General features: G+C 36.3%; 2 protein-coding genes across 2 annotated transcripts in view; one reads left to right on the forward strand and one right to left on the reverse strand.

Annotated features, from left to right (window-relative positions):
- Positions 2,728-15,012, reverse strand: LOC109228632 (ribulose-1,5 bisphosphate carboxylase/oxygenase large subunit N-methyltransferase, chloroplastic). The gene is made up of 12 exons (XM_019393790.1): positions 14,510-15,012; positions 11,851-12,014; positions 11,646-11,729; positions 10,990-11,047; positions 6,092-6,145; positions 5,697-5,768; positions 5,525-5,605; positions 5,001-5,173; positions 4,681-4,783; positions 4,468-4,599; positions 3,752-3,874; positions 2,728-3,243 (listed from the first exon to the last, which is right to left on the reverse strand). The coding sequence occupies exons 1-12, from the start codon at positions 14,909-14,911 to the stop codon at positions 3,157-3,159; spliced, it is 1,533 nt and encodes a 510-aa protein (XP_019249335.1). The 5' UTR covers positions 14,912-15,012; the 3' UTR covers positions 2,728-3,156.
- Positions 17,924-21,437, forward strand: part of LOC109228633 — a 4,362-nt gene continuing 848 nt past the window's right edge. The window contains exons 1-4 of the mRNA XM_019393791.1: positions 17,924-18,401; positions 19,686-19,831; positions 20,273-20,441; positions 20,730-20,828. Of these exons, the coding sequence (XP_019249336.1) occupies positions 17,997-18,401; positions 19,686-19,831; positions 20,273-20,441; positions 20,730-20,828 (819 nt within the window). The 5' untranslated portion in view covers positions 17,924-17,996. The remainder of the gene's footprint in view (positions 18,402-19,685; positions 19,832-20,272; positions 20,442-20,729; positions 20,829-21,437) is intronic.

Genomic DNA, 21,437 nt, shown 5'->3' on the forward strand with positions numbered 1-21,437 from the left:
TAGGTCAGGGGGTACTTATGCATTTTTCCTTTATTTTGAGTCCTTTTCTTTTAACTACTCTTTTATATTCCCATTTTGGACTTCCTTATTAGTGTAAAAATTGCACGGGGCGCTCTATTTGGTCGCCCCCATTTAACCTATACCATTTTTTTTAAAAGTTTTAACTTGTACCAACTTTTTAAACAACTTCAGCCCCCTTTCTCCTCCTTCGTTTTCTTCTTCTTCTTCTTCTTTCTTCTGCTGTTGTTGGTGCTGCTATGAAACTTCAGTTCATGGGATGATTGCCATAAGTATGTTTATCAGATTATTTAAAAATAAATTACAAAATAATTACGTAAGTTAGTAGACAATAATTTGTGAATATTTCTACGTACGGGAAGTTTAAGGTCACACTTAGTGATTCTTTTCATGATAATTCTGTTCTTTTCAAGTTTATTTGTTTCCAAAATTTTATGATTTAGATACTGTTGGCAATCTGATTATTTTATAGTAGTCTGATTATAACAAAACTAATGAATCCAGGACAAAAAAATTTCAGCTTATTTAGTGCTGAAGTTTTTACAAATGAACTAAATAATTTCAGCATCTTCTGCTGAAGTTTTTGAACAAGCTTTATGACAAAACTAATGAATCCAGGACAAAAAAACTTCAGCTTATTTAGTGCTGAAGTTTTTACAAATGAACTAAATAACTTCAGCATCTTCTGCTGAAGTTTTTGAAAAAGCTTATCCAGGACAAAAAAACTTCAGCTTATTTAGTGCTGAAGTTTTTATAAATGAACTAAATAACTTCAGCATCTTCTGCTGAAGTTTTTGAAAAAGCTTAATGACAAAACTAATGAATCCAGGACAAAAAAAACTTCAGCTTATTTAGTGCAATTACAAACAAAAACTTCAGCAAATAGAGAACAAAACTCCAGCTACTATGCTTAAGTTCAGCAATTACAAACAAAAACTTCAACACACTTGGTTCAGCACAGTTGCTACTTCAGGCCCGTCTACTAGAATGCTGAAGTATTGCGTGATTGCCTTTGCTACTTCAGCCCCGTATGCTGAAGTTACGCGAAAAAGTGGGTACGCTTGCAATTTTTTTTGCAAAGCGGGCACAAGTTAAAACGTGACCCAAAAGCGGGTATAGATGCAAATGCCCCCTTATTAGTTGCATAAATTATTTTTTCTTCAATATATTAGCTCTTTTTTCTCCAATAGATAATAACTTATTAAATAAAAAGGTTTCTCCTCTAATAGTAATCCCTTGTATAATCAATAATATTTAACTTCTTTAATAAATATAGTAATTAATTGGTGCATATATATACTCAATAGTGCTATATTAGTTGAATTCTTTTAGGCCCTTAGTAAATATGTGTTTTGCTACATTAAAGAATATACGCATTATTCTGTATAGAAGAAACCTCTTCTTCTTAATGTATATGAAAAAAAGGTCGCTGGAGAAATATAGATGAAGAGCTACAATTTTAAGAAGAAACTTATATGCAATGAATAAGATTTCAACCGGAAATCGAGAATGTGAAAGAACTTAGGTCTGTCAAATATAAAGCAGACTCAGTAAATTGCATTTGCATACAACTTATAAATCTAATTACATCTGACTTATTGCATGTATGTAACGACTTTCATCTATTCTTTCCGTTATGCTTTAGCCTAAAGTCGCATTCTCTTAACATGTTTGCCTATTTATATTATTCTCTTAAAAACAACATACAACTAAAATTGTTGAGCCAAAATTGCATATTTTTGAAAAGAAAAAAAAATCCACATTGTCAGAGGCGTATCTAGGGGGTTCCATGGGGCACGTGAACCCATGCTCCCCTCCCAAAATCATGTATAGTAATGTTATATTTTTTCAAAAGTATTTAAATGTATGTGTGTGCACCAATGCTCAAAGTATTATATGATGTTGTGGTTATTAGGTGTACCTCTCTAGGCGAGGTTGTGAGTTCAAATCTTATGTCAATCTTGTTATTTTTTCCTTTTCTTTCTAGAACTAGACGCCCACGGGGATGGACGTGTCTGGTGTCACTTTTTGGATAGTAATTAAGTACTTTTTCTTTTTATTTCTTTAATTGTTTGGTTTATTTTTTTAAAATTTTCACACATTAAAATTCCTATTCTTCTTTTGTCGTAAAATCTTATATGATTAAACAAAATGTGTATTCTAAAACTAGTAAAAGCGTATGATGTATCATGTAGTCAATGGATTCAACTGATCCCAATATTTTCAACATGGAAATAGACATAGATGTAAGAAAATGACTCTTTTTAAAGAAAAAATTAATTTCGAACTTAGTGTAATGGGTGCGCAATAGTAAGAACTAAAGGTTGAACCCGTAAAATTTATATTATAAATCCACTTTTTTTAATAGTGCACACATCCTGCCTAAATCTTGGATCCGCCTCTGCACTTTGTTCGTTCCATTTGTATGTGATTAGTGTTCGACTTAAAAGGGAGTTTTAAAGAATTAAAAAGACTTTTTGCAGGTACATTAAATATATTAAAAGCATCAAATTGTCATTTTAAATGAGTAGCGCGTTAAGAGTTTCATACATATTTCTTGTTTTCTTTCTCCTTAAAAAAGAATGAACTTTTATATTAAGTGAATCTCAACAAGTCATGTTGTTAATAAGATGAGGATGCAACAAATAAAAATTTCCAAAAGAGAAAGTTTTCCATTTAAAAACTGACTATAAAGTAAAGTTCACAAAATACAAAACAAAGACAGCTCTGTAAGCAGAGGTCTGAATAACCTCAAAAGCGTTTACAAATTACAAAGTTATCGAAGTTAAGTTGAAAGATACAACAACAACGACGACCCAGTGAAATCCCACTAGTGGGGTCTGGGGAGGGTAGTGTGTACGCAGACCTTACCCCTACCCCGAAGGAGTAGAGAGGCTGTTTCCGAAAGACCCCCGGCTCAACATGTATTATACATGTATAATTAAGTTGAAAGATACAACACGCATTATACATACATGACACAGTGATTAAAATTATTAAGAGAAGAGACTCCACTCCTTTGTGCTGTCTCAAATTGTAAAACAATGACTTCTTAGCAATTCAACATTGAGACAGTGGATAACTTCGCCCGAAAGCAGAAGGGTTGATATCAAAATGGGGGAAGAGTCATTCAACAAGTTATTTGAAAAGGTTCCTAAGTCCATCAAATAAGTTGAGAGCTTTCAGTTCGCCGCTCCTAATATCCCTCAATCTTCTCCGCAGTATCTGGTACCATGTCAAAAACATTTTGAATTAAGGTTAATGGTTGAAAACATCGATTAATTGAAGGAAATCAAGAAGATCGATCAATTCACAAAGTTTCATTTTCATTTCTTCATTTAACTGTAAACACAAACATATGTTGCAAGTCATATATCTATCCCATTACGGGAGAAAAAGAAAAAAAAGGCAGTCCGGTGCACTAATCTCCCGCTATGCGCGGGGTCCGGGGAAGGGCCGGACCACAAGGATCTATTGTACGCAGCCTTACCCTACATTTATGCAAGAGGCTGTTTCCACGGCTCGAACCCGTAACCTCCTGGTCACATGGCAGCAACTTTACCAATTACACCAAGGCTCCCCTTCTACGTTTGGTCAGGAGATTGTCATGAAATTCTTAGGCCGATGTGGACTTGTAATATAAGTATAACATGGAGCACGGGGAATGGTAGTTTAATTAACTAAGTACATATTTTGGATAGAGTTGCTTGAATGTGAAACAGTCTGTACTTACATATTGGCTACGGAAGAGTATCCTCCGCTCACTTGTGCAGAGATCAACTGCTAGCTGTTTCAGAAACACTCTTCTGTTTAGCTGCTTTGGATTCGTTATGTCGAGATCCATTTCTCCACTTGCCTGTCAGAAGATATGATAGTTATTGAGCATGGGTAAATGCAATGGGACATATTTGTACATGCATGCAAAGTTGCAGACCTACAAATTTATACTTCTCTAAATCATCTCTAGAACCCATGTTAGTGTGATCAGTGGGAAGACTTCTGTATACAAGCCATATGTCAATAAGTATAATACCTATATGAAAATATGGTCCTTTAAAAATGGTAGAAGAATTAACCTAAGCAGTTGTCTCCACCCAACCGCTTAAACTAAAAATAGCCGGCAGATGTATAATATATTATACAATTCATATGTACTATGTGTATAACCGTGTATAATCAGTATATAATCTTGGCCGACTATTTGTGCAAAGATCCCAAGATGATACCTAATCTTCTATACGTACAAGAACTTCATAGGTGCACCAAAAGCTAATTAAAAATAAAAGGTTATTCCTCAAATATACAAAATCACTTTTGATCCCGTTACAAGCTCTCCCATTTCTTTCTTTCCACGGGGCCCACATGCCGGCTAGGGAGCAACATCCCATGCGCTCGGCACCCATGTAGTGTGATTATAGAGCTGTATTACTTAGGGAAGTAATTTACTACCTGAAGGAACTTGGAATACTTTGATATGCTGGATTCACAACTATCCAGAATAAATTGCAATGCTTCTTCTTCTATCTCCGGGTACTTCATATCCTTCTTTGATGTTGACTTATTCGATGCTGCAGCAGCCATCTGGAATAAACTTAGTTTTAGATTATTATTTTTCCAATCCAAAAATGTAGTCCACCTCGCAAAAATTGAGATTTATCTTACCTCTCCAAACTGTCTGCTCATGCTAGGTGGACTGACTACTAGATAAGCAAACGCCATCAACTCCAATGGCCAACCAGTGACTTGTATAGGAAAGCATTCCGATCTGTTCAAGGTACATGAGAATTTAAAAGTTAGTGTTTTTAAACATAAACAACAAAAGGACACCAATTTCTAGGAAACCTAGGATTTTCTGATAGCAAGGAACCACAGCCAGAAGGTTTCTACATTTTGTCAGAACTGATTCAAATTAGAGAAATAAAATATCAGAAAATATTTAGCTCACAGTATTATGGACCAGTCTATATAAACGAAGCACTCACGCTGATAACCCATGCTTCTTCAGAGCCTCCACCTTCTCCTTGTAACATTTATCAGATTTCTTAAGTGAAAATGACAACTCAACTGAATCACTAGGATTGGTGCCTTCTCTAGGAACAAATCCATATGAAAGCAAAAGCTCTCCATTAGATTTCCTTCCATATGATATAAAAACCTGTACAATCACAAGCTTACAAGTTACTTACACAAGGCATTGTCTAAAATGAAAACTCAAAACGTCAAGTGGTTCTACGAGGATGCGTGCATCATGAAAGTAATTAATTAAGAAGATAAAAGATTTTATGTTGCATACTTGCTAGGCTTATAAATATAAACAATAAATAAGGGTGAATTCTGTTCAGCAAGGAGGTTAATAAGAATATGTTAGTCTGTGGCCCCTCTCTAAGCCACAGTGCAGTAATTTTCTAATTTGAGTTAACTATTAATGTTCAAGTTGGGGGATCCGGTAGTTTTGAAGATACAATAATTTAGCTAATCGCTTTTAAAAAATCAAAATATTGTATACCTGCTCACCTGGCTGATATGCCCTGTCCGTTGTAAAGACAATTCCTTGCGATGATTTATCATAGTCAAGAAAAGTTTCCACCTTGTACAATTAAAACAGCTGAAAGAATCAGACTCAGAATTATGCCATATATGTCAAGTTCAAACCTTTTCAAAAAAGTGCTATTCACAACCTCACAATTATGATTCAGCATATCTGCCCAAGGAACCAAGGCAACTCTTCCATCCATAGAGGGTAATCTGACCTGTGAATGCATAACCAATTTAGAAAGCATAGTAAAAGAGCGAGTACAAAATCTCTTTTTCTTTTTTAGTATATCATTTCACTGAAGACACCACAGCTTGATTTCTGCATTCAACTTCTACCAGTTTTCACATCCAAATTGTTTACTTCTTGTTCCCCCTTTTGTGAGTCTAAACGTGAATGACAGTAGAAATCACAGTAGAAATAAATTTTATGAGCCCTTTCTTTTGTAACCTATGCATCCTCTGAATGCTTCTTGTTAATGACTTGCCACTTATTTCATAAACAAACAAAAAAATTGTGATTCCCATGTATGAAACTCACCAAACGTGAGAAGAGAATTCCAAATGACCAGTTGAAAGTCTCTATGTTGAATATCTGCAATAACATGCAGCAGAAATTTGAACACGCTCAGGACACATATTAAAAGAAAAATAGCAGTAGGCAGAAAAAAGTCTCCCCTTTCTAGTTAATTGTAAAAGAATAATGCATCTCTAGACTTCTCCTGAAGACCATAATTCATTGCTGGACACTTTCTTTTCAGAACATGTTCAATAAGTTATCAAAAGGGTTGATCCTGGTTAATAGAAGAACAAGTCCAATGATCTATATTAATGTACTTGTCATTTGTAAGACTCTTGTCTAAGGCTGCAATATGTAGATGGATCTATTGTGAAACAAGTGGTTCATTCAAAAGAAACTTCGCTTTTGATTGCTCCACTTGGTCATGACGCAGAATCATCATTACCTCAGGACTATACGGTCTTACAATTTGAAGTCAAAATTGACTATGTTACATTGATAAATTAAAATGGCCTCTAGGAAATGTAGCAGCTCCATCATATCTTCTCACTTCACATAGGCAACCATTTCCTCCCGTTAGATAATGAATGTAGATATAATCTGAATGTATACATAATCTTATGTAATATACATAGCTAGCATAATTATAGGGATTCACAGCAGATTTATAGGATTTCCTTTTTGATTCTTTCCATAGTTAAGGCTCTATGTACTTGTATATATACTTGTTACTTCTTGAATACAACACAAGAGAGATTTCTCTATTGTCTCTGTACTTTATATTTACATGGTATCAGAGCAGGTCTACTGCTCGCCGGAGTTGAGTCGAATCCGCTGCCGGAAGCTAATCTGAGGTCTTTTTGACATTTCCAGTTGACTTGTGGTGGTTCTCTGATCATAGAAGCACATTTTGGCAAAGAACAACCTCGGACCAGATCTTATTCTCACTTTGTTTGGTCAGGTTTGAGTTTGGTTTATTGGTTATTCGATTTCTTTAATTCTGTGGTATTTTTCTTGGAGGCTGCCTGTGTGAGAAGCTTGCATCTTTATTTTTGACTCACTGTGGTGATCGATTAGTGACTTGATATTGTCTGTTGGGTCTTTCCTTATCAGAAACTTTGTTGGTCTCTGATTTTGTTTGAGTTGGGGACAAATTCGTTTGGTTCCCTGATTTGGTTGAGTGGATTATTAAAGTTGAATCTTGTTCAATAGATTGTTGATTTCGAATCTACCAGGATCTGTTTGGGTATCTTTTAGCGGGGACCTCTGTTAGTTTAATCAGTTTGTTATTGAAAGGAAAAAATGATGGTAAAGAATAATAATGCAACAACTCCTAGTCCAACAATCTTGGTTTCGGATGAGTTTCTAAAATTCCTTCAATATCATAAATCAGTTAAGGAATCTTCTTCAGTTACTGCCTTTGCTGGGTCAGATAAAACATGTCTTATCACCTTTTCCAATAAATGGGTGATCGATTCAGGTGCTACAAATCACATGACAGGTAATCCAAATATTTTTTCTAGCTTTCGCTCACATAAAGCACCCTCTCCGGTTACTGTAGCTGATGGATCAACTTGTAGCAGTGTTGGATCTGGGACTGTTAAACCAACTTCCTCTATTACCCTGTCATCTGTATTAAGTCTACCAAACTTGGCCTTTAACTTGATTTCTGTTAGTAAAATTACCAAAGACCTTAATTGTTGTGTTGCATTCTTTCCAGATCATTGTTTGTTTCTAAATCTTAAGACGATGCAGGTTATTGGTAAAGGATATATATCTGATGATCTCTACATCCTTGATGAATGGGAGCCACGGTCTGTTGCATGCTCTAGTATCGTGTCTCCTTTTGAAGCACATTGTCGACTTGGACATCCCTCTTTGCCTTTGTTAAAGAAACTCTGTCCTCAGTTTCAGAATATTTCATCATTGGATTGTGAGTCATGTCGATTTGCAAAACACCATCGCATCTCGTTAAGTCCAAGGGTTAATAAGCGAGCTAAGTCAGCTTTTGAGTTAGTCCATTCTGATGTTTGGGGACCATGTCCGGTTGTTTCTAAAACTGGACATAAGTATTTTGTCACTTTTATAGATGATTTTTCTCGAATGACTTGGATTTACTTTATGAAGAGCCGCTCTGAAGTGTTTACTCATTTTTCTGCCTTTTGTGCTGGAGTCAAAACTCAATTCAATGCTTCAGTACGTACTCTAAGGAGTGATAACGCTAAAGAATACATGTCAGAGTTATTTTAGTCCTACATGAGACAACATGGTATATTACATCAGTCATGTGTTGATACACCCTCTCAAAATGGAGTTGCTGAGAGGAAGAATAGGCATCTACTTGAGACAGCTCGAGCACTTTTATTCGAAATGAAGGTTCCTAAACAGTTCTGGGCTGATGCGATTTCTACGGCTTGTTTTCTGATTAGTCGCATGCCATCTAGTGTACTCGATGGTAATGTGCCTTATAATGTTCTTTTTCCGAACAAGTCATTATTTCCTGTGGAACCTAAGGTGTTTGGAAGCACATGTTATGTTCGAGATGTTCGACCATCTCTTACCAAGTTGGATCCCAAGGCTGTGAAGTGTGTTTTCTTGGGCTATTCTCGCCTTCAGAAGGGGTATCGATGTTACTCTACTAAGCTTGGCAAATATTTAGTGTCAACTGATGTGGTATTTTCTGAGACTACACCATTCTTCTATGCACCTCCCATTTCTTCAAGCCAGGGGGAGGAAGATGAGTGGCTAGTATATCAGGTTACCCGTACTTTGACAGAACAATCAGATGATACTCTTCGATCTCCCAGTTCTTCTATTGAGCACCAATCGACTATTATGCCTTCAGTACCTGCTCCAGCAAGACCTCCAATTGTTCAAGTTTATTCGCGGAGGCGAAAGACAAATGATACATGTCCCGCACCAGTTCCTGCATCATCTGATCCTCCTTTGCCTGATCCTCCAGATAACCTTGACCTTCCTATTACTCTTCGCAAAGGTACACGTACTTGCAAATAGACATATTCTGTTGCTAACTTTGTTTCCTATGACCTATGATTGCTTCTCTAGACTCCATCTCCGTACCCAAAACAGTGAAGGAGGCTTTGAATCATCCTGGATGGTCTGATGCAATGCCTGAGGAAATACATACTTTAGAGGACAGCCATACATGGGATTTGGTAAATTTACCAAAGGGAAAGAAACTAGCGGGATGCAAGTGGGTCTTTACAGTTAAAGTTAATCCAGATGGTTCTGTGGCAAGACTTAAGGCCATACTTGTGGCGAAAGGGTATGCTCAGACTTATGGGGTGGATTATTCTGACACCTTCTCCCGGGTTGCCAAACTCACTTCTGTCCGCTTATTTATTTATCTAGCTGCGTCCGAGAATTGGCCTTTACATCAGTTGGATATCAAGAATGCGTTCCTTCATGGTGATCTTCAAGAGGAAGTGTATATGGAGCAACCACCCGGTTTTGTTGCTCAGGGGGAGTATGGGAAAGTCTGTCATATGAAGAAGTCCTTGTATGGCTTGAAGCAGAGTCCACGAGCTTGGTTTGGCAAGTTCAGTGAGGTAGTTCAGGAGTTTGGGTTGAAAATGAGTAAGTGCGATCACTCAGTCTTCTATCGGAAATCAATAGCTGGCACTATTCTCCTTGTTGTATATGTTGATGATATTGTTATCACAGGAAGTGACTATGCGGGGATTTCTTCCCTCAAGTCTTTTCTGCGTACTAGGTTTCATACAAAGGACTTGGGCCAGTTGAAATACTTTTTGGGAGTAGAAGTAAATAGAAGCAAGAACAGAATTCTTTTGTCTCAAAGAAAGTACGTTCTTGACTTGCTTGCAGAAACTGGAAAGTTGGCAGCTAAACCTTGCAGTACTCCAATGGTTCCTAATGTGCATCTTATGAAAGATGATGGTGATCCTTTTGACGATCCAGAGAGATACAGGAGGTTAGTTGGGAAATTAAACTACTTTACTGTGACTTGTCCAGATATTGCTTTTGCGGTAAGTGTTGTTAGCCAGTTCATGTCTGCACCAACGGTCAAACATTGGGCAGCTTTGGAACAGATTTTGTGTTACTTGAAAAGAGCTCCTAGACTTGGCATATTATGTAGCAATCACAATCATACTCGTATTGAGTGTTTTGCAGATGCTCACTGGGCTGGATCGAAAATTGATAGAAGATCTACTACAGGTTATTGTGTCTTTGTTGGAGGAAACCTGGTATCATGGAGGAGTAAGAAGCAAAGTGTTGTATCTCGATCCAGTGCAGAATTCGAGTATAGAGTTATGTCACAGTCTACATGTGAGATTATGGGGATACATCATCTGTTGACTGAAATTGGGTTAGAGCATCCAATATTAGCAAAACTCTGGTGTGACAATCAAGCTGCCCTCCATATTGCGTCAAATCCGGTGTATCATGAAAGAACTAAGCATATTGAGGTTGACTGCCATTTTATTCGTGAGAAGATTCAGGAGAACTTGATCTCCACTGGCTACATGAAGACAGGAGAGCAACCGGCTGATTTGTTCACAAAGGCGTTGAATGGAATTCGAGTTGATTACCTTTGTAACAAGCTGGGCATGATCAATATCTATGCTCCAGCTTGAGGGGGAGTGTTAGATATGAATGTAGACATAATCTTATGTAATATACATAGCTAGCATAATTATAGGGATTCACAGCAGATTTATAGGATTTCCTTTTTGATTCTTTCCATAGTTAAGGCTCTATGTACTTGTGTATATACTTGTTACTTCTTGAATACAACATAAGAGAGATTTCTCTATTGTCTTTGTACTTTACATTTACACCTCCCAAGAATCTTTACCACATCATCAAGAAACAATATAATGACAAACAGATAACATTTAGCTGGCCTCAAATATTAGCAAGTCATTAAGATTGTGTACCTCTTCAGGAAATAAATCAGGATGTTTGGAAAATATTCTGAGTCTTAAATCATTGTACCTGCAGCCGAGATGATGAAGCAAACACTAGTCAGCAAGCACAACAATAAAAAATAAATGAATTATAAAACATCTCTTTTCTTTATTCCTTGAAAAATTCAGCTTTAATCCTAGAGATATCCGACTAAGCACGTTTAACTTTCAATTAATTCAAATGTGCACTTCTGGTCCCCCCTAGCAACAGATTCTTGCAAATGCAATGAGTACTTAACTATTAGACAATGCGACTGTGACGTAATATGCTAAATGACTGGTATTTTCGGTACTTTTTCTTTGTACTATGATGACAGAAGTTTTTCGACATGTTATTTATTCTTCTGATATCAATTTTTTATTTTCCTCTTCATTAAAATAGCCCACCTCACCGTCACATGTAATAGCTAGATGCTAATAGTTAACTCCATGCGATTTTGCAGGAATCAGTAGTGGAGTGTCCAATGAATCAGTACAATAATTAGGGTAAAGTGTGCTTAGTCAGGTGTAACGAGAACCAAAGATAATAATTGAGTGATCAAAGTAGTAAATTTTTTCCCAATAAAAGTAAGGAAAAAACTAGCTTCAAATGATAAATTCTGAGAAATTAAGGAAAGAATCCTTACGTTCCAGTGACGTTATTTATCCTTTCAATTGCCCGTTCTCTTATTTGTGATGCTTCCAAATACCTGTCTAGCTCAGAACGAGTCCTGAAATGACATGGAAAAGCTGTAGGGGAACTTATTGAGCATGTACCCTTTTACGTAGTAAAGGAAGAATGCTCAAGTCTTGATAAGTTTTGGTAGAGACCAAAACTAATAAGAGGCTTACCAGTACAAGAGAGAGTAAGGCTGTCTAGGCAAGGCAGAAATATAGTTACTCCATCTTGAAGATTTCATGAGGCTTGCCTCGCTTATTAAATATGTAGCAAGAAAAGGCCAATCTGGAACATTGTATTGTTTTAACACAGCACCAGCCTCAGGGTTGCTCCATTTCTGACATCACCAGCACATAGCAAGATGAAAAAAAAAAAAAAAACTCTGTTGGTACAAGAATTCATAATATGTTAAATCCAAAAAGTACTTAGATTCAAATAATGGTAACTGTATCTGTTGTATTCTAGATATTTTCCTTATGCCCCTCCCATCTGATTTGTTTGAATTAGGAAGGGCTCGTGTCTTAAATCTCACAGCATTGAACATGTGAAACCTGAACCGGTGATCACAGGTTGCTATTTGCCATAGTGATTAACATTAACCATCTTTTAAACACATGGAAGACCGTTTCCCCTTTCCTCATTTTTCCCCTTTAGTAAACCAACTAATCCACAACTAGACAAGGAGAAACAAAACACTTCAGTTTGCAGTTACTCAGTATGCTGTAGAACCTATACTTACACATGTATAGCATGGCATCTAAACCAGTAACTAATTAAAAGCTTTAAGGATACCTAATTCTTCCGTTATCTCTACTGATATACAAATATATAAGTAACACTTGAGATCCATTTGTAGCCATTCTGCCTCCAAGCTGCACTAATGACTAGTATGATTCTAAGAATAAGAACAATGGTAAACATTCCAGTGCTATTTCAAGTATGAGGTATGAGAAATATCTGTTTAGAAAAGAATCAACTTTACTACTTAAGATATGCAATGCAGATGTGTGGCTAGTACAATTGTTTGGACGAAAGGAAATTCAGAGGAAAAGAAAGATGTCATCTTGTTATTGCACTCCTTCTACCTGGAGAGGGCTATTTTTGTGTTTGTATGCGAGCGTACATATGTACATATATGTTGGTATTCGTACCAACTTGCTCATATTCGCCTAATCCAATGGAAGTTACTACAACCCCAACAAGTACATGAGAAAGGTAAATTTGTCCATAAACCAAATTTTGTAGCTGGGATTCAAACCTGAGATCTCAAGGTTGTTACCCTATGCGATCAACAACTCAACCATCCCCTAGTGGTTGAGGGATATAAATTATATATGACAGAATTTGCCAACTGAGGCAGACAATCGCGGCAATATTGATGTATTAGCAACTGACAATCACAGGAAGTCAAGGTTTACACTTTATTTCCATGTCCTAAAAGTCCAACTAAGCTAACCTAGAATGAGATACACTGCAATGTCACGAAGTTAGAGCTGAAGTGCATCAACATCCAATTTCTAGTCCGATTGACCTTCACCTTAATGACTTCTATACCAGACAGGTAGTGAAATATTAGTTTCATGTTCACATTTGTTCCACATCCTGTCTTATTAAACTGTAAGTCCTTCAGAATCTCTGCGATCTGCAACATGTAATAGTAATACAAGTAGAGTACTTTATATGTCTGGGAAAATTACCTATTTAGCCTGTAAACATGATCCTACTTCTGTTCATTGAAATTAGTTCTTACAGAGGATCATTTCTAAATTAAGACTGTTACATTTCATGTTACGATCTCAAGTTTTTCACCTCAGTTGGTTACTCAGGCTCCCAGACAGCAATTAGGATTTGTTAATGAGCAGTTATGTTCGTTGCAGGGATACACAACAAATTAATTAACATCTGGTTTACAAATTAAAATTTCCCTCTTAAGCCCTAAGTTGCCCCGATATGGCAGTTTAGGTGCCGCACCCGTATCGACACGACACTAGAATGGGTGTGGGTATGGGATCCTTACTGGATCTGGTCAAACAATTTTGGGTACTTTGACTACGACGGACGGAAAAAATCGAGATGAGATACAATTTGATTCCCGAAATCCAAACCAAAGCTAGAGTAAATTTGAAGAAAATAGCATACTTATCTAGAAAATCAATCATTTACTTATCTACAACTTGAGAATAAAAAAGAAATCCACACTTTACAAGCTATACGCAAGTATTCCACAAAGTTTTTCATAATTTAGAGATAATTTTATATATAAACTTTTTTGAATAACTTCTAGCCGGATCCCTGTGCCAGTATCCGTATTAGGATCCAATCCGTATCCTCGAATCTTGGAATTTACATCTCGCACCCGTTCGGACACCCGCACCCGTGTCCGAGCAACTTAGCTTAAGCCCCCGGTCTTTCGTGTAATAGTAAGAGCAACACGTGATGTGTGGATTAGGTACACTTCATGAGGCTATCTAAGTGGAGAAAGGTAGAGCGCCGGATCCATTATCCACCGAGTTCAATTATGGCCACGCTAATTTACTTCAGGCCAAGTTCAAATATCAAACAAAAGACTACTCCTTTTGTTTCAATTTACATGACACACTTTCCTTATTAATGCGTTACCAAACAAATGACACGTGTCTATATTTGAAAACAGATTAACTTTAAACTTTTCATTTACCCTTAATGAAAAGCTTTTATAATCACACAAATTTTATGACTCTACAAAGCTTTTACTTTTTTAACTTTTAAAACTACAATTTCAAAAGTCCTAATACTTTTTTTCTTAATAAATTTACCCCACATAAATTGAAATGGAGGGAGTAATAATTTTACCGAGTCAGCAGTGATGACAAGTGAGGGAGGAACAAAGAGCAACTTCTCCCCTTTCCTAATATTCTTAAGAGCAACAAGGCCTCTTTCTCCAACATCCACTCTTTGTATGCCCATTTTCTGTTCAGGCAATCCCGAATCCGACAACCATTTCTGCAAAGTGGATGCATTTTCGAGAGAATCAATTTCGCAGCCCCAGGGGATATCCTTGGTTTTTGTAGGTTTGGTAGTTTCAGCTGCGGAAACCGATGAAGAGCATTGGATATTGATGGTGTTGGGAATAGTAGTGTTTCTTCTGTGGAAAGTATAGGAGGAGTTGAAGTGGAGAGTGGTTCTGTGAGATGGAGAATTATGGGAGAAAGGAGGAAGGAAACCTGATTGGAGTATTCTAGAAGCTTCCGCCATGGCTAGAGAAGAGAGGTGAAAGTAGAGGAAGAGTGTGAGTGAGTGGAGAAAAGAAGGGGGGAATGAAACTCTTGCCTTATCTGTTGAAGGTGAGGCCGTAAAGATAACTTGAAGATTGGTCGTTTTGACAGTTAGAATTTATTTGAATTTTTTTCTTCAATAATAAAACTTAAGGATTTAATTATTTAGTTATATTAATAATATAAAAAATTTATTCCGTTACATCAAGTTAATTAGCATTTTTATTAAAAGATTAATCTATAAGTACTTGCGTAATTGTAAATATTTTTCTAGAAAGATTTAACTTAAAAAGTTATTCATCTAAAAAATAGGCCAAAAATGTATAATGATAATAGTATATATATATATACTTCCTCCGTTTTAATTTGTGTGAACATATTTCATTTTTAATCCGTGCCAAAAAGAATGACCCCTTTTCTTGTTTGAAAACAATTTACCTTTATCCAATGATTTATAGCCACACAAAATATGTGTGCCTCATTTTACACCACGGGTGTGTTTGGTATAACGGAAAATATTTTCCGTGGAAAATATTTTTTTGGAAAACAAGTAGTAATCTTATTCATTTTCCGGTGGTACGCAAATTAAGGAAAATGACTTCTCAAGAGTATTCATAAATAATTTAAATATAATAAACATGAAGCCATAAACTTTAAAATCAACAACCTTCCGAGCCCATATTTTTCATAAACTTTCGAACCGCTAAACTTTCGAACCCGCGGAATTTCTAACCCGTAAACTTTATAATTTCTAAACCCGTAAACTTCCAAACACATAAACCTCCGAACTCATAACTTGGAACTTGTAAATTTTAAACCTTTAAACCGATAAATAAAAAAACTAAAACTGAAAAATATATTAAAAAATATTTTTTCCGCACGGGGAGGGGGGGGGGTAGGGGGAAGCAATTGGGGGGTAAAACGAAAAAACAGAAATTTAAAATTGCAATAAAAAAAAATAAGGTAAAAAAATAATATTTTTTTGCGGGTGGGGGGTCGGGGTGGGGGTGGGGTGGGGTGGAGGGGTAGTAGGGTTGGTGGTAACGGAAAAACTGAAATTTAAAAAAAAAAAAAAAAACTTTTTTGGAGAGAGGGGGTGGGGTGGGTTGGCGAGGGTAGGGAAGGTTGAGAAAGAGTTTTGGAAAATGTTTTCCCTTCTCTTGATAAGGAAAACATTTTTCTCCAATTGGAGGAAAATAAATTCATAAGGAAAATGTTTTCCAAAATATTTAAGGCAACCAAACATGGAAAAATTAGAAAATATTTTTCGGAAAATGTTTTCCTTCATTCCAAACACACCACAAGTTCTAAAGTCTTCTCTCTTTTTTAAAATTTTGTGCCTAGTTAAATAGGTTCACATAAATTAAAACGGATGGAGTATATATATGCTACGGACTGTAAAACTTTTTGACTGAATGGACAGAAGTGTAAACACACATATAATAGGAAGGGGAAAAAAGGACCCACTGTTGCTTCTATAACTGTAACTTTTACTAAAATCCCTCTAAACTATCATGTTTTAGTTAGTTTTTTATTTAAGTTATTCGGTGCCCCGAAAACTCTTTCGAACTATATATTCCTCTTCATATTAAAAAAACTCCCTTATTGCATTTTTACAGGTACGTCTAGTACACACTCCTAATTATCTAAAGAGCGTGCCATGTGGGGCTACACGTGACTATTTAACTCAAGCCTAAAACCCTCCTAAACTGATATTTTTTTATTAGTTACATATTTAAACTATCTGGTGTCCCCAGAACTTTCCTGAACGATATTACCCTATATATTAAAACCACATGTTGAATTTTTAGAGGTGCGCCTGTCTAACTATATTAACTTATGATTTGTACTAAGTTTTTTACGTAGTTTACTCATAATATATTTCTCTTGGATGACTGCTTAATTCTAAAAGTTTTGGGCAAAATATTTTAAATAATGTGTTAATTTTAGATTTAATTGTGATTGTGTTTTATGCTAGACTCCAATTGAATAAGTCCTTGTTTACCTTTATTATGCAACATAATTAAAAAAACAAATGAAGGCATAAAATGCTACATTTATGAAAAATCATCTTATATTACTTAAATAAGAGTACACAAAATAAAATTTCGCAAATAAGAAACCAATCAGTTAGCACTTACATTCTATAATTCTAGATTATACAAACAAGGTTCAAGAGATTCAACTTTATTCTCTACAAGGTGTTGGATTTGATAAGAAGATTTAAATAAGTGTTCTTTCATCAATATGTGTAAGACATGAAGGAAGACTAAAACAAGAAAGAAAATAAATCATTTGAGAGAAAATAAGAGAGGGAGAAATTTTTTCAGAGGTAACCCATATGGATAAAAGGTGAAAATAAAGAAGAAAGGTGGAAAAATAAGGAAGAATGATAGAAAAAATGAGGAAGAAAGGTGAATATAAAGAAAATAAGGAGAATATTAACACGAAAAATTGAAAGAGGGTCCAGCTAATTAGCCACTATATTTTGTCAATTAGGCTATTTTGATGGTTTTTTCAGCTATCACGTGCTCCCAAATGAGTTATTATACACATTTAGCCGAGGGTCTATTGGAAACAGTCTTTCTGCCCTCTTAGGGCAAAGGTAGGCTGCGTACATCATACTCTCCCAGACCCCACTCGTGAGATTTTCACTGGGTTATTGTTGTTGTTATGCTATGTAAACAACAAGGTGGTTTAAATATGAAGGACAATATAGTTTAGGGGATTTTGGGGACACGAATAATTTAAGCATGAAACTGATAAAAACGTAACTGTTTAAGGGTGGATTTAGGATATTGACTCTGTATATAATTGGAAAAAAAACTCCTTATTTGCCGTCCAAAGTGAAAATGACAACTAATTAAATATACCGTCGAACGACGCCGTTTGTGATGTTCCTTTTCTCTTTTCGGGGTGGGGTTTGGGGGTTGTGGGGGTGGGGGGGGGTGGGGTTGAGGGAGTTAATTTATTCCTTTTTCTTTGAACACACATGACGAGATACTCTCGATTATTTTGGTCCTTCCGAGTAGTTAGCTGGTCAGAGGTTGCTGCATTTTCTAAACATGTTAGCCAATAGCAGCCTCATCTCCTCTAACTTTTCTTCATTACTATTTCTTAAAAATAACAAAGTCAACACTAAACTTTCATTTCCAAACAGTGCCAAAATCAAGAATCCAAAGACCCAATTTTTCAAGAACTCAATCTACAGTAACAACTACATAAATACCAAAATTTCAGTATTTGGGAAAAAGGGTCGTCTGTATATATGCCATAGTTCACTAAACTTTCAAAATCAAGAAGACCCAATTATGAAAAAAGATACAGATGTTTCTACTGAGGTAAGTGGTGGAAGCAATAATGGAGGAAGTGGAGGAGACCAATGGGATTGGACGACGTCGTCTTTGCTCTTTGGATTGTGGGGTGGAATCATGTACTATGTTTTCTTCCTTGCACCTAACCAGACCCCGGTATCACATCTTATTTTTCTGCTAAAAATATTCTCTTTTCTTGTTTCTTCCAGCTTAAAGTCATGTTCTTTGCATATTTGTGCATAAACAATTATGCGGTCATGGTTTATGTGATCATATTTCTTTTTGATCAGTTTAAAAAAAAATGACTTTTTTAAATATAGAAATAATATAACTTAAATTTCTCATTTAACAAATGTTATGGCATGTTAAAGAACACAAGTTTCAGAAGTATTATAGTCAAATGTAGTGGTGGCAAAATGGTTAAAAGAAAATAGTTAACCACCCATATTATCCACTAAAAAATAGGTTGGATAATGAACTTTTTAAAAACGGGTCAAATATGGATAAGAACCATATTATCCATTTAGAAAATGGATAACCAATGGGTTATTAGAAAATGGATAACCAATGGGTTATCATTGGGTCTAACTTTTACATTTGTAAAGCCTTAAATTGGGGGTTCCTCAAGTTAGGGAGACTAAGAATTCTCCCAAAAGTGATCATATGCAAAAAGTCATGGATAATACGGTTACCCATATTATCCGCCGGTTAACCCGTTTTTTATTCGTATTAAATATGGGTCGGATCGGATAATTGATCCATTTTTTCATTACCCGTTTTCGCCCCGAACCATATTCGCCCCGACCCGCCCGTTTGCCACTCCTAGTCAAATAGATATTAAGACTAAAAGTTTTAAAGTCATCATTTTCTTTCTTAAACTGGGGAAAAAATCAGAAATAGCCAAATTTTACTTGAAAATAGCCGTAGTTTCAAAAGTAACCGAAATTTAGCCTCGTTTTTGCATAAAGATAAAATCTGAACAATAACACCCTTAAAAATCCGAAAAAATTCTAGCTCGAAAGTTTTTACATATAGATTCCAGCATAATGTGCTAGAGTTCCACCATAATATGCTGGAAGTTTATGCGCAGGAGCTCCATAATCCAGCATTTTATGCTGAAACTTTCCGTGTTTCAGCAAAATAGTGGCTATTTTTCAATGACTTTGTAAATGCTGGCTATTTTTCAATTACCAGTCTGAGAACTGGCAAGCCCGAGCTATTTTAACCGTTAAACTTTGTGCTCAATCAAACATGTTCACATTGAATAAAGTGGAGAGAGCAGTCTTGGGTGTGCTAAAAATAATTGAAATATCAAAGTATGAGAAGATGCTTTGTCAACAAGTACTCCTTTATGATACTTATTTGCTTCACTCTTTACTCTATAGCTCTCTGCTTTATATTGTGTTTTTTCTTAGTCCTTTTTCTACCTTAAAATTGCAGTTGACAGACACGTATTTCTTAAAGAAGCTCCTTAATTTGAAAGGAGATGATGGCTTCCAAATGAATCAAGTGTTAGTGAGTCTTTGGTACCTCATGGGTTTGTGGCCATTAGTTTACAGTATGCTCCTCCTTCCCACCGCTAGAAGGTAACTTCTCGGCTGCCTTGCTTCAGTTCATTTTCCTCTTTCTGTTCTGTTGTACAGTTCTTGATGTTCTAGTTTAGCTCTATATATAGAAAGGGTAATCAGGTGCGCGAAGCATCCTCCGTTCACGCAGGGTCCGGGGAAGGACCGCACCCAAATGGGGTGTAATGTAGGCAGCCTACCCTAACGCAAACATAGTAGCTGATTCCACCGCTCGAACCCGTGACTATAGGACACACGGAGACAAGTTTACCGTTGCTCCAACGCTCCCCTTCCTTTAGCTCTATATATAATGTGAGATTAAGTTGCTTGGAAACATTCTGGAATAACTGTTGTGACTAACACATTAGGAACTGAAAGTACCACATTTCAAATTTGTCTAAAATTTTTGGTTTGGACAGACGAAAGATTCAGTTATCTGATATTAAATTTTTGTTTCTGCAGTTCAAAAAGCAGCATTCCTGTTTGGCCATTTCTCGTACTTTCATTCTTTGGTGGTGCATATGCTCTTATTCCTTATTTTGCTCTCTGGAAACCACCTCCTCCACCTGTTGAAGAAACTGAGGTTCGAAGGTGGCCTCTGAATTTTCTCGAATCGAAATTGACTGCTGGGGTAAGGAATACTTTTATCTGACTACAGTTGACTTTTTCTAGCTCTAAACCAAAGAATATGGAACAGAAATTATGTGTTATATATAAGCATGTAAAAGATCTTGTTGCAACCAGCATCTTATCTGAAGTAAGTAGAAAAAGGAGTAATATCGGACACCTTAAGTGGTAGCACTTCTTTTATGATTTGTGATCAAGAGCTGAAGGTTAAAAATTTAGAAAACTGATCCTAAAGTGCTTTATAGCTTGAGAGATGAACTACTTTTCTGTCTTCTAACTAATGCGAAATCAGGTAACGATGGCTGCAGGGCTAGGGATAATAGTTTATGCAGGTTTATCAAATGGAGAAGTTTGGAAGGAATTTTACCAATACTTCAGAGAAAGCAGATTTGTAAGTTTCTACTTTAGTGTCTATATTGATACGCTGCATGAAGGGGAGCTTTGGGGCAATAGTAAAGTTGTCTCAGTATGATCTATAGATCACGGGTTTGAGCTGTGGAAACAGCCATTAATGCTTGCATTAGGGTAGACTGGCTACATCACACCCCTTTGGTTGCGGCCCTTCCCTGGATCCTGCATGAACGCGGGATGCCTTGTGCACCGGGCTACCTTTTTTTCGTTGATATGCTGCATACTTGAATTAGTGTCATATTTCGTTGTCTGATGGAGTAATGATCTCACCTTAGTTTTTTTCCCTATAAGGTTGACTAATATCTTACTTTGGTCACAATCTGTTTCCTGCAAAAAATGGTTAGCGGGCTTGATATTTAAATGAGTAGTTACCTGGTCCAGAAGATGGTCTCCATGGTGACTTAGAAAACATTTCAGTATTTCACCAGATGTTTGAAAGAAATAAAGCTACTAATATGTTCAGCCAGTAGTTAAAATAACAGTAGAGGTCTACTTCTTGATAATTATATTGAGTTGGAATCTAGAGTTCCTATTCTCTCCTTATACTTCCTTTTCTTCTTTTTTTGTTTTGGGGGGTTTGGGGGGGGGG

The sequence above is a fragment of the Nicotiana attenuata genome, chromosome 7 (genome assembly GCF_001879085.1).
Source record: "Nicotiana attenuata strain UT chromosome 7, NIATTr2, whole genome shotgun sequence".
NCBI lineage: Eukaryota > Viridiplantae > Streptophyta > Magnoliopsida > Solanales > Solanaceae > Nicotiana > Nicotiana attenuata.